The 13523-nt window shown below is 43.9% G+C and overlaps 1 protein-coding gene across 1 annotated transcript; it reads right to left on the bottom strand.

Moving 5' to 3' along the window:
* Positions 1-318: 318 nt before the first annotated feature.
* SUB1 (SUB1 regulator of transcription) lies at positions 319-10748 on the bottom strand. The gene is made up of 5 exons (XM_088465106.1): positions 10622-10748; positions 8153-8222; positions 3351-3482; positions 3084-3192; positions 319-1321 (listed from the first exon to the last, which is right to left on the bottom strand). The coding sequence occupies exons 2-5, from the start codon at positions 8219-8221 to the stop codon at positions 1242-1244; spliced, it is 390 nt and encodes a 129-aa protein (XP_088321232.1). The 5' UTR covers position 8222; positions 10622-10748; the 3' UTR covers positions 319-1241.
* Between the last annotated feature and the right edge of the window lie 2775 nt (positions 10749-13523).

Below are 13523 nucleotides of genomic sequence, written 5' to 3'. Positions count from 1 at the left end.
GAGAGAAAAAAAAAAAAAAAAAATCGTATCCACCCAGTACATACGAATATCAATTCAGCCCCAATGTAACATTTCAATGGCTATTGTATATTTAGCTTTGGCCAAAAATCCATATGGTTTATTATGTAATCCACTGAATGACCGCAAAGAGGGCCAAACACTTTCCTCATGCAGACAGAGAATGCCAGGTCAGCCGAAATAAGGAGCACCAGAAACCGTACGTGGTGTAAGCACACCTTGTGCGCAGGAGGGACGTTTCCATTCATCAAGACAAATTCTCTGCATTCATATTCCAAACTCAATAAAAATAAGAGACAATTCACAACAGCAACTCGCTTTTTATCGTACTTATCTGAACAATTGCAATTAACACATTATTGCATTAGGTTACAAAAACGAGTATTTCAGACAAACTTTGCTGTATCTGTATTGGCTGGGAAGGTAAGTTCACGCATTGTACACCAAGGGAACTATCTAAATCTAAACATTACAGAGTGGGCAGGTGGTAGGGAGAATTCTCGGAAAGAGCATAACTTTAAAAAAATCTCACTGGCTCTAGCACAGCTATACTAAATGTAGCCTTTATATGAAGAAAAAAAAAAGTACAAAACATGTCAAGAGATACTTTAATATGTGCATTGAACACTAGGTCAAAGGAACAATGGCTTTGGGGAAAAAGGAAGGTGCGCGCTAGGAAAATCATTAATCTGTCAGAGGACAGAGCAGATGAGACTGCTCACATCTTGCTGCAAACTGAACGGCGCCAAGTATCCCCTTCTCTGATAGTACAGCGATGCTCCGCCAAAAGGCGGACAGCTTTTATCTTAAATAACAGAACTATCGCTTCCCAATAAAGATAATAAGGATGATTCTGCCCATCATGGCAGCCTTTTCCACCATAGCACTTAACATGAATTGTGCAATCTCCTAATGAAATACAGATTCCTAAATCTGTAATGTTCAGAGACATCTTGGCCCTACAAATCAGTAAATTTTGGGGCTAGAAAAGATTTGTTTTCTTTTTTTTTCTATCCAATGGAAAATGGAGGCTTCAACTGAATTTCAAATACGCTCAGTTTTAATGCACATAAAAAAATGCTTCATCTTACAAATCATTTTGCAATCCAAATAGTACAACAGCTTGTAAAACAAATGAAAAAAAAAAAGAGTAAACAAAATATCAAGTGTAAAAAGAGTGCTTAAAAGTAAAACAAGAGGTTTCCTTTGCCAATGGATGGACGTTACAGTTTTCTTATTGCATCATCGATGTCAGACATTTGTTCCTTCAGCTGGTTCCACTGCTCAGGATTTAATGAAATACCTAGAACAGAGACGCACATGGTTCAAGACAAGTAGCAGATATGACTACAGAAAACAGGCGCCGGACCCAGAGTGAACAACTAGAATATAGATTGTAAGCTCCCCTGGGGCAGGGACTGATGTGAATGGTCAAACATGTTCTGTAAAGCGCTGCAGAATGTGTGCCCTACATAAATAACTGGCAATAAATGCAGCGTGTCAATGTACACACTAAGATGCATTACGATGACTGCATGTTTCAGTTTAACCTATGCAATGTGTTGCATCCAAAATTTTCCCCTTCAAAATTAAAAAAAAAAAAAAAAAAAAAGTAATTTCCTCCGTGATCTGCACCCTGCCCGAAAAAAAATATCAGACTGACTATTAACTATCATCTACGTACAAAGCAAAAATAAAACATGCACGATCATATAGTTACAAAATGACTATCCTCACTAACACAAAGTACAATTTAAAGAAATAAGGGAAAAAGCTGGTGAAGGCAACAAATAAAAAGTGAAGGGGTTTAAGGGGGTTGATTAAAGTGCTGCCATATATCACACACAGGGCTGTGTACAAAAATATGCAACTCTAGAGTGAGACAGGGGTGAGATGAAGTGCCACTGCTGGGCGTTACTGCGCTGATGCATCGGCAATTCACCCAACCTCTCACTTAATAGAATCAGCCCAAATGTGACAGACTGAAATTGGAATAGGCCTCAAAGGCAGGTTGTTGAGCCAATTTGATTATATTCGCCAACACGGATGAACGTGGTGAATAGGCTGCCATGAAGCAGTCTATCAGTGAGAAGCCGACCTTCTGTACAGTGTTGGAGAGACCCAACTTGGCTATTTGATTCTAAAGTGAAGCTGCAATACTTTAGTATTTTTTTACTCTCTCTGTGGAGTTTAATTATCTGATGTTGTGAGGATTTCCTGTACTTCAGGACCATTTGTAGCTTTTGGGGTGGGTATTAAATTTCACAAGAGATTGGGTTGTTCTCTAATAGATAAAAAACCATTTTCTTTGGATGAAAACCATTACATGGGAGACGGTATGTGGAGACAGTAAACATTAGGGAGAAAAAAAAAAAACTTAAGGTTCTACATTTTGTAACTTTAATGAAGTTCAGCCACTTATTCCATTTTTTTATTTAAATGGTTGTCAGGGCTGTAAATGAAAGATTGCATTTATTTTTTCCCTTACTTTATTATATTTATAAGCTGTGGAGACCATGTTTTCCTAGGTGGATCGCCCCATTTTGCCAGCACAAAAAGATTCAGTGAAATCAAGAGTGGATTTAAATCTAGTTTACACGACTATAATGCCAGATAAGAAATACCTTACAATGGTCGTGCCTGCACTGCCCTCTGCTGGAAGTCCTTGTGTGAAACATGGATGCAGTTAACATTGTGCCGTACACAAGGAACAAAGAGAGACACCCCCACCCTGTCAGTGACAGCAGGGACTAGTGGCGAGGCCAATCTGCTGCAGTTTTACACCACTGTCGCAAGCAGCGGTAAGGTAAACCGCCCATAATATGGGGAGAAATTAACTTTTGGGTTCTTCCACCCATTAAATTCCTAAAGATAATGCTTCTCACCTAATCGGACAAATGTCGAACATTACATGGAACGGCTTGGTGACATGTGTAGTAGAAAAACTAAACATGGTTATAATAACAGACAGTCCCATACAAAACAGAAGTAAATCACTTTACATTAATATGAGCTATTCAATATTTGTTAACAGACATGACAGAGATACTTAGCAATAAAGTTACCTTTCCTTCCTGGTTTCATGTCTCCCGATTGGTCCATAAAATATTCCCTAATATCAACGAGAACTTTTCCTTTGAAGTCCCGAACACTAACGAACCTCAATTTTCCGATCTGTTAAGAGACATATCAGGGTTCATGAGGAGACAGATGGTTCTAAACTGGACCTTTCCAATTGTTTCCAGCACAAACGACACACACACACACTTTGTAAGAGTGCAAGTGTTTCATACACCACATGCGCCTCACTAATCCCAGCGCACAGGACGTACCTGGAACATGTTATCATCATCTTCGCTTCTATCGCCTTTTTTGGCGGAAGCGGAACCTTTAGAGCTCTCCCCGGTTTTCTGTTTTTTTGTTGGTTTCTCTTTCTCTGGTGGTGGCTGCTTTTTTCTCTTTGGCTTAAAGCAGAGAGGAGAAGGGAGATTTTTTTTTTGGAGTGCACTTAGTATAAAATCAGAATGTGTTTTATCATGCAGTAGACAGTTAGCTAACAATAACTATGACGGGGAAAGTCAAAACGTGTTGGATCCGACATTAATGACATAGCCAGCACAAAGCCCTGGAAGTTTACAAAGTGACACAGTATTCTATTTGATGTGCCAATTTAAGTCCAACAACTGGCGGAACTACACACTTAGCGGGAGGGGGATTCTAAAGTTACGGGAGCAATTTAATTGTTTGTGCCACGGACGGCCATTACCTATTGTGGACATCGTGCACAGATACACCGGGATTAGCCACATAACCAGCAAAATCCGTGCAAACTACAAGGCGCCCAAAAGCCAGACTTCGGGCGGATATCTGCTTGCCACCTCAGAAATTATGGGCGTATGCGTTATTTGCGTCCGATGGCACAAACGATTGAATAGCTCCCACCTCTTAGACAGGAGCTGCGGCCGTGAAAAAAACAACCATAAAGTGCCCAAATCTTATTATTTCTGATGTTAATCAATGTTTGTCATACTTATATTTAATAGTGAATTACACATAATTCTGAAGATCTTTTCTTCATTAGGGGCACATCGACATAATATATGAATAACAGTCATTCTGCACGGGGCAGAAAAATTTACAAGAAATGTGAATTGAGACCAACAATCGCAGGAGATATCAGAAATACTTTTTGAAATAATCAATAATGTTGGTGGTGCACTCAAGAAAGTACTGAAGAGGAGGGGGATTCACAAGAAGCGAATCAAAAGAAATCTCCTTTGTGGTGCATTTTTATTTTAAATAACAGAAAATGACAATGGTGTTAAAATTAACATTTACTGATTTGCATGTAACTACTGTGTCAACTGATTTATTACTTCTTATCTATTTTCTCACCCTTACTAAGCGCTTTACAAGCTTACAGTTATTAGCGATTTGTGTTTTATATTGTACATGTAGTTTCTGCAATTTTAAAAGGTAATCCATTAATAGTTAGATTTTATCATTAGAATCATCATTCTCTCTGTTAAGACAATAGGAGCACATCACAAAGGAGTTTTCTTTCGATTCACTTTGTGAACCCCCCTTTCTTGTATATAATATTTAACCACCACAGAGGGAGGAGATATATATATATATATATATATATTAGAGAGAGATATATAGATAGATATATACACACACACACACACACACACACACACTCCAATCCTTTTTTATTAGAGTGGAAAAACTTACCCTTTTCTCCCTCTCTACACAAAGGGCTCGATTCAATTGAGCGCGATGTAAATAGCGTCGGGAGATAGCTCCCGGAGCTATTCAATCCATCGCGATGTTAGGTTGAGGAAGGCTCGTTCTCGCGCCTTAAACAGGATTTTTAGGCGCAAGAACGGGTATTCCCCGACCTAACTTCCCGGCGCGATGCTGTTTTCCAGGCGCGAAGGGCAGAAAACAGCCTCGCGCCGGGACTTTTGTCGGATTTCTGCTCGCATCCCCGGAGGAATGCGAGAAGAAATCCTTAGCCGGGGTTAGCTGCACGGTGTATTGAATAGCTCCGGGAACTGATTCCCGACGCTATTCACATCGTGTAGAATAGAATCAGGCCCAAAGTGTTTTACTGACTGACTGTGTGGTCTTCTGCACACATCTAGAGATTTCCTAACCGCTATACCATGATGGTTGTTTTTTTCTTTTTGCTTTTCCTTCTTAATGTGAAAGTGAAAGATTGTAACCATCTGAAACAAATATGCGCTTTAGGGACACCACACCTATTTTATGTAATTCTTATTCGTTGTATCTATTGGTGGTACACTGTGGTTATCTGGGCGAGCTGTGACCCTCTTGTGCAGAAATCTCTTGTAACTTGCGATGCAGATGGACACAGTTCGCTGTTCTGGAAGGCAGACTAAGGCCATTGTGCCGATTTGAATCCCCATCCCTCCTGTGAATGTTACGCAATACATCTTCATATTAGACCAAGCACTGTTTTAAGTTTAGTAGCCCTTAAAAGAGAACACCAACCTTGCTTTCCTTTGCATTAACTGTGGGGCGCCGCTAATGGTACCTCTATTCTCTAAGATATACATGTGAATGAAGACCACACAGAAAGGAGGATGTAACAGTATGCCGCAAACCTTATGTACCCATGAGAGTGCCTCTGTGTTGACAATGCATGAGCCCAGCATAAAAGATAGTGATAGCACAAAGACGTGACAACAGACAGGAGACAGGCAAACACAGGGCTACATTTGTGGCCTCCTCCAAAACAGGCCCTTTAGCTGCTGTGGAAATACACAACCCAGCATAGCCCGACACATATTTAGCATGCCCTAATAGCAAACCTGTAACAGGGCATGCTGGGATGTGTAGTTCCACAGTAGCTGGGGGGGGCTGCATGTGGAAAAACGCTGCTAAATATTGCGTACAGTTTCCTCACGGATTCATACAGTGTAAAAGAGATGAGGGGAAAAAGGACTGCCTATAAAATGTGGAATTATTGATCTATTGCTCAAGGTGGCATTATCATATGAAAGGTTATAATTACCATGCTAGTTAAGGACCAATAGAAAAGCCATTAAGGAGCGAATTTAATACCCACAAGCAGCCTTCCAGCTGTGAACATATCGGCCACTTACAGCAGTTCAACATCGCAAGTTAGTGAGGGAAAACTTGCGATGCTGGCAGGAGGCGATGAACAGTCCTGGAACATCACATTGATGTTAGCAATTGAATTCCCTCCTGCTGTGTTGCATCAACAGATGCAGTCTCTACTACTAAACATTAGTAGTGAGAGCAACAACTTATTTCCCATACAATTATGAACTATAGAGTATATTTAGAAAAGGGCATCTACAATACGGAGCTAAACGGTTAACATTTGTTTTTTTGTTCCACATTTAGCTGTCCACCAAAAGCTTGTGGCAAATTCTGACCTCAGGTCAGGCAAGAATATCTGCACAGAAAGTTGCAGCCTTATGAAAATTCTAAAGGTGCATACACATGTAAACGTTTTTTTTAACGATTTGTCGATAACCACGTCGTTATCGTTACAAAAAAAAAATAAAATTGTTCAGTTTATGGGTTATAACGATGAACGCTAATCACAAATGTGCACTCCCGTTTGTAGTTATCGTTCATTTCAGACTGTCCAACATGACGATTTTCATTATGGGAAGGAACATTGGGCCTGATTTAGACCCACTCGCGAGCGGCTGTCCGCTCGCAAGTGGGTCGATGTTGTGCACTGCGCATGCGCGAAGGACTTTCCTTCGCTCGTTGTGTCTGATCAAAGGGGGCGTGCTGTCAATGTTGATTGACAGCATGCCCCCTTTGGTGGGCGTGCGGGGGCGTGCCTCCCTGACGGGGGCGTTCCCAAGGGAACGCCTACCATCAGAAGCCGGCCCACTGACATCACTAGTGATGTCAGTGGGAGTGATTTTGGCTCTGATAGAGCCAAAATCACTCCGGGCCTTGTGGTTGAAAACCTCAACCGCATGCTCCGGCTCGCAGTGGCGATGGTCAAGACCATCGCGGCCATCAAACTGCACGCTCGTATAGTCTGTGGGTGTTGACCCACAGCTATACGAGCGTCCAGGAGGACGCTCAATAATTATGGAGGGCGGCCCTCATTCAGAGCGTGCGCTCTGCTCAGAGCGTACGGCTCTGAATGAGGGCCATTATTCGTTAATCACACTTAAAAAAATCGTTCACTTTTTCAAGGGAAAATCTGACAGAAAATCGTTGGTTACAAAATCGTTACGTGTGTATGCACCTTCAGAAAAACAGCAGCACAGTATACGCTTCGGTCAGACTCCGAAAGTTGAAAATGGTACAGCGGGTCTCTCTGTGTTCTCTCTCAGTTCAGAGACGTAGTGTCGATCACGGACAGTCAGTCAAAGGGATAAAGGTAATGAGTTTACTTACGCTAAGTCAGTGTACCCCATGTTCTGAACTTCAACCTGACATTCCTGTGCTTTACAAATATATATTGCAAACACTACAGAAGCAAACAGTTGCTTAGTGCGCACGCTAATTTAGATGCGCTAGTCATGGGCTACCTTAAGGTTCAGAGGTAAATGTAATAGCCGCCACGATGCAGGCATCAGCGATCTCCTACTTAACCCTCAGACAGGAAATGCAGGTTCGACCACCATTTACATTTAATAAGTATCTATTACCAGAGCGAAGGTAAAACTAAACTGCATTTCTGCTTTCCTGATAGGGCGAAATTCAATTGTGTTTCTGCTTGCATCCTCCTTAGGGGTCAAGCAGAAATGTCCGAAAGGCCAGCCATTTGTGCCCAATACCTGGTCACTTGGCACGATAAGTAATGGGTACCCACGGCACTCGCACCCCCAGAACAACAATGAAACCGATCCGTTGGGCACCCATTACTTTTGGACGTGCAAAAAACACTTGAATTCCCTCCATGATGCCTAAATGGAGGACAGTTTATAAACCCTAGTTTCAGTGCTTAAGACAGGTTACAGCATATGAATATATACTCGAATGACAGCGTCCACAGGTAAAGCTAACATTTCCAGATGCAAGTCACCTGAACCTGAAATGGTAATCTTTATAAGTCTTTCAACCAGTAAAATGGATGCCAGTGTCACAAAAATATAACAAAACTCACCTTTTGGTCAACTTCATCTGAATCACTTCCAGATGTGCTTGATGAAAGAATCTCCTTGGATTTCGGCATTCTGAAATGTTAAAAAAGAAAATATATATATATTAGACTGAATGTATATGCTGTCACCCTCAGCCCATAAGCCAGATTTAACAAAAAAAAATACAAGGGGTGTGCAATAAGTTTCCAGATGGACAAAAAGTATTATATTTAGAAAGTTAACATTACAGTTTTTCAAATTATTTGCCCGAAGAAATGCTGTCCCATACAGAGTTTGAGCGACAGACATCAAACCTGGCCGGCAGGTTGCGGCTCTAAGTCACCCAAGCCGCCTTCTGCTCTAGAGTGAGCTGATGGAGCGCCTATAGCGTGCACAAACCTTGCTCAGGCCAAGCTTTTCATAGAGTATCAAGCGGATGGATCTTGATGAGATGCCCACCTCCTTCTCTAACTGGGCCCCGGTCACCCTGGCGTCCACCTCAGCTATGGTCCGCTGGCAGCAACGCTGTCCTCGGTGATGGCGGATACAGGTTGGCTGCAGTGCTCCTCGCTTTCCAGGGAGGAGACCCTCGCCGAAATGCTGCAAACCACTCAAACGCAGTGTTTCAGGACAGTGCTTGCTCCCCAAAAGCAGCTCGCAGTCGCTCAAAACTCTCCTGCTGTCGTAAACCACTCCTGTAGTCGTAGAAGATCATGGTTCTCCAGTGGCCTCTGTTGAGCTCCATGACGAGTTTCTTGCAGGAGGTGACCAAGCTGACTTATTCGGTGTGCAGTGCTGCTTATATACAGTTCTGTGCCCTGAAATTTCACAAGAACTTAGGGCAATTCAATGCGATTTAAATAGCGCCGGAAAGGAGTTCCCGGAGCTATTCCATTGACGGCGCCAGTTACCGTGCCTGAAGCCGAGCGTTTAGTCGCGCTAACCTACATTCTCTGACTTTGGTGCCAGCCGCGATGCTGTTAGCATACGTTCAAATTCGGAAACAAGCATTGGGATACTAGTTTAGACTGACTTCTGTTCACATCTCAGGAGGGTGTGAGCAGAAATCCTCTAGTAGGGAGTTTACAGCGCGGTCAATGGAACAGCTCCAGTGACTCCTTCCCGGAGCTATTCAACATCACACTGAATTGAATCGCCCCTATTGTAACTACGCTACCTATGCACTGCACATCCAGAGACCACATCCCCTCATATTAAGGATGGCCATGGGTGGGTTAACAATACACGGTACCTTTGGTGGCTTGCCTCGAATATATCACCCGCCAATGGTAATGTTTGTTGTATTCATCTCCCAGCCATGGCCTTTGTTGCGCTCCATAAGGAGTTTCTTGATAGAAGTTAGCAAGCTGACTTCTATGGTGTGCAGTGCTGGTTATATACGGTTCTGTTTCCTGAAATCCCACAAGACCTTTAGCCAGAGATTACAATTCACAACCAGGCAGGTTGTGTCTACTCTACCTATGCACTGCACATCCAGAAACTTACTGCACACCCCTCGTACTCACCAGGACAATTAAAGATGGGGGCATGGCTCTGCTAAGAGGGCAGCGCTAGGCTGTGTCCTGGCACCAGGAAGAAAACGCACCATCGATAGCAAAACCACCCTGGTACATATAACTCCAAAATGCCATTCAAAATGGGCCAGATTCAGCAAGGTTCGCAATTACAAAGCTGGACGCAGGCTATAGATATATGATGTATGCACACAGGCAGCTTTGCAATGCGATCCTTGCAATAATGCAAATGCATCAGGTGGTGTATGTATTTGCGATCCCAGCACTGCGATGGAAGTTGCAACCTGGGATCACCATCGGTGGTCGTGATGGTGGACGGTCACAGTCGAGTCCGGCCAGCCGACTAAGCCTCAGCTTACCCAGGCTGGCCAACTTGCGAGCCCAGGACACTGTGAATCAACGCAGACCCTGGGCTAGCCACTCCCGGAAAACGTGACCACGCCCACATTTCCAGGAACGGCGGCTGACCACGCCCCTTAAATGCCTCTGCCTGTCAATCAAGGATTTGCGCGCGACTACACGGGACTCAATCTGGCTCCAGGCGCACGCAGATTCCCTTTAAGCGGGAAGTTGCGTTCGCTGCTGAATCAGGGCCCAATAAGTAAAGTGTTAAACACTCCACCCTCTCCTGAGGAATTTGTGGGCTTGATGTAACAATAATATACACTAGGCATATGCTGCAGTCCTCTCAGGGACTGCATATGCTCAGTGTAACATATACATACATTGTATAATTACACGTGTGTGGAAACACAGTGCAGCAAAGACATAATGGCTGCTCCCCCTCCCATTACATCACGCAGCGCTTACACCTCGGTATACACTCCGCGACTTTCCCGCCATCAGCGGCCACGAGGGGCCCCCTCCGGGAGACGCGGCCCCACCAGGGACACAGCAAGACATGGCCGCCGCGCCTCACAGTCCCCTCTCCGCCGCCTGCGCGCACGGACAACTCACCTGCTGTCCTCTCTCCCTTTCTCACACACACACAGACGGCGGGCACAGGAACGTACGGCGGGCTCTGCAGCCGGGAAGTGACAATGCGGGAGGGAGGGTGGGCGATGAGGGGGGGAAGGGTTTAGACGGACGTAGGAGACGTTATCACGTAGATTGGTGAAGGGGAGTCACGCTAGGCGGCCATCTTGTGGTTGGAACTTCAGATAGTGACGGCGGAGTGGGAACGGATGCTCGGTAGTAGATGGCAACCACTGACGTCATGGCGGTGCCTCAGGGAGTGAGGAAGAGCGGGTGTGCAGTGCTGCCTGGTGCAGGGAGGGAGACCTGGGCAAGATGGAGGATATTTTCTATCAGTCAGAGGATGTAGCTTTCTCTATTGGAGCTGTGTTATGTTATACCCCTTTTCCACCAAAATTCCGGGTTTGACCCGGAGTTGGAACAGGCTTCCTATCCGGATCAGACCCGGAATTTAGCCGGCGCCGCTCACACCACAGTCGTGTCTGTATAGACCCGGCTTTTCCGGCGTGAAAGTGGACGCTTGGAGATGACGTCATCTCCAAGCGCCACTGAAGCCGGACCAATCGGCCGGCTTGCAGCGCACTGCAGGTCATCAAGACCCAGAGTGCGCCGTACACACAGCAGGGTTTCACGGGTTACTCTCGTGTTAAACCCTTTTTACCTGGGTTGGATTGCCGGCGATCCAACCCTCACCCCTTTTACACCAAGGAACTGCCCGGGTTAATCCTGCAATAACCCGGGTTTTAGCTCCGGTGTAAAAGGGGTATTTCTAATATCCCTTTTACACCAAAGTCCCGGATCAGACTAGGGACAGACCCCTTTCCCACTGCCAGTTAAATGTTAAGTAGAATCTGATTGGTTGCTATGGGGAACATCTCCACTTCTAAAAACTGTCACTTTAGTAAATGCATCCCTAAGAGTCTACTTGGTCGCAATAAGATCATTTATCTGGGAGTGTCATTTTAATACAGACAAATCTTGACTTTTGTTACTTTCGCAAGCTACAATATATCAGTTCAGTTGCATTCTTATCTGTCTCATGCTTGTCACAACGCTTTACATCTCTCTACGCAAACCTTGGTCTGTTCCAGCATTTGGAACGCTGTCAATGCCTCAAACTCTGGGCAATATACACCACAGGGTATTCGTAGAGGGCATAGAAAAACACGGTTAATACAGTCTAATTTGGTAGAACCCCAGGGTAATAGGTATTTTGGACCACAGAAATGTATATTCAGGTGTAGGGGGGTTGTTTCCTTCTAGTTGCCTGCAAACCCCCCTCCCCCTCCTGACCAGCGACTAAAATAAAGACTGCAGTAGCGGTAGTATATTAATACAATAGAGCTACAGCCAGAACACGCAGTATAAGGGACAAAGTTATGCACAGTGCCAGCAGCTTCTCCAACCAAGGGCCTGATTCAGAGTTGTACGCTAATGTCGCTGCTGTGTCTGTGTACGCATTGGATGTGTGAATATATGCAAATGTCGCCGACGCTGAGGAATGTATTGAGACAACCATCTGGGGTGATGATATTAAAATTGAACCTCTATACACACCTTCCTATACCTTCTAATATCCTGCCTATACCTTCTAAGGATGACGCTAATTTGCGTACGCAGTCATACAGTAAATAAAGACTTAGACCTGGAATCTGTGGTTCCAAAGCACAAGTATTATTCAAGTAAAAGTACAGTCAGTTACACGCAATTGATCCAGACACAATTTAGGCGCAAAGGAATTATACAGACTCAAGTACAGTATACATACACAGCGCTTCCGGTACCAGATGTTAGGCATCAGCAAGAAACCCCTCAGTCAGCAAGAAGACTAAAGCCCCAGTGTTGGACCACACATATTTATACCCCTCCAGGAATAGGCAAAACAATAGAGACGTTTGTTGCTGATGCTATTGGTTCCCAAGGGGGATCCATCTGTTACGGAGCATTTAACAGGCTGGTTCAAATAGACTCACCCAGCCTCTAACAACTGGGGGTCTCTGCCCTCACGCCCCCTGTAACATCCTAACAGTTAATACATTTTTGTTGCTTGAAGTCTCTGTGGTCCATAACTCGAGAATGCATGATGCGATCTCCCCACCGATATCACCGGAATACTGTGGAAAGAGTACGCATCAGTACGAAACCAAACACGGCTTGTTTAGCATGTATAAAACCTTAGTTACCAAATATCTTTATTTCACAGCGTTTATATTAACTGAACAAACTTAAATCTTATACCTTAACGCTAATGGAACCTTGTAAGTGAATATGTAATGTGTGAGTGTACGGGGTTTGATATGAAGACACTAGTTAACTGGGGACAGATGCGTGCACATTTAGCTACTAAACAGTGTTTTCATACAGGATCTTAAGCATAATGTGTGTATGTGAAATGGTGAAAGATGCAATCGCATGATGCTAATAATTGTGCATTCGCTACTGGGCGTCGTGTTAGCAGCTCAATTGTGCGTAATGTGCAGTGTTTATGCATGAGATTCCATCTATGATGGACTTAACATATTTATATATATATACATACACACACACACACATATCATTCCTCACTCACAGTTTTAGACTGCAATGCAAATGTGTTACCTCCAGCTGTGAAGCTAGGCCATTCTGTCTGGGTGTGAAACTAAAACCTGTTTAGGATTCAGACACATTCAATTGTGTAGATCAATGTCTGGATTATATTACAGTTGCCACAACTATACTTATCTGCATTCAGGGATTCCCAATTTGTATGTAAAACACTCACAGTTTCTGGTGCATTGTCTATTCTATTTACTTTGTCGCATGAGGCTGTTTTTCCAGTTGCCCTTGGTAGATTATCAAAAACATTGCCATCTGTACTTAGCTCGTGAGTTGTAACTTAAAGTGA

The sequence above is a fragment of the Taudactylus pleione genome, unplaced genomic scaffold (assembly GCF_031769625.1).
Source record: "Taudactylus pleione unplaced genomic scaffold, aTauple2 ptg001846l, whole genome shotgun sequence".
Classification (NCBI taxonomy): domain Eukaryota; kingdom Metazoa; phylum Chordata; class Amphibia; order Anura; family Myobatrachidae; genus Taudactylus; species Taudactylus pleione.
This window is presented reverse-complemented; position numbering and strand designations above follow the sequence as displayed.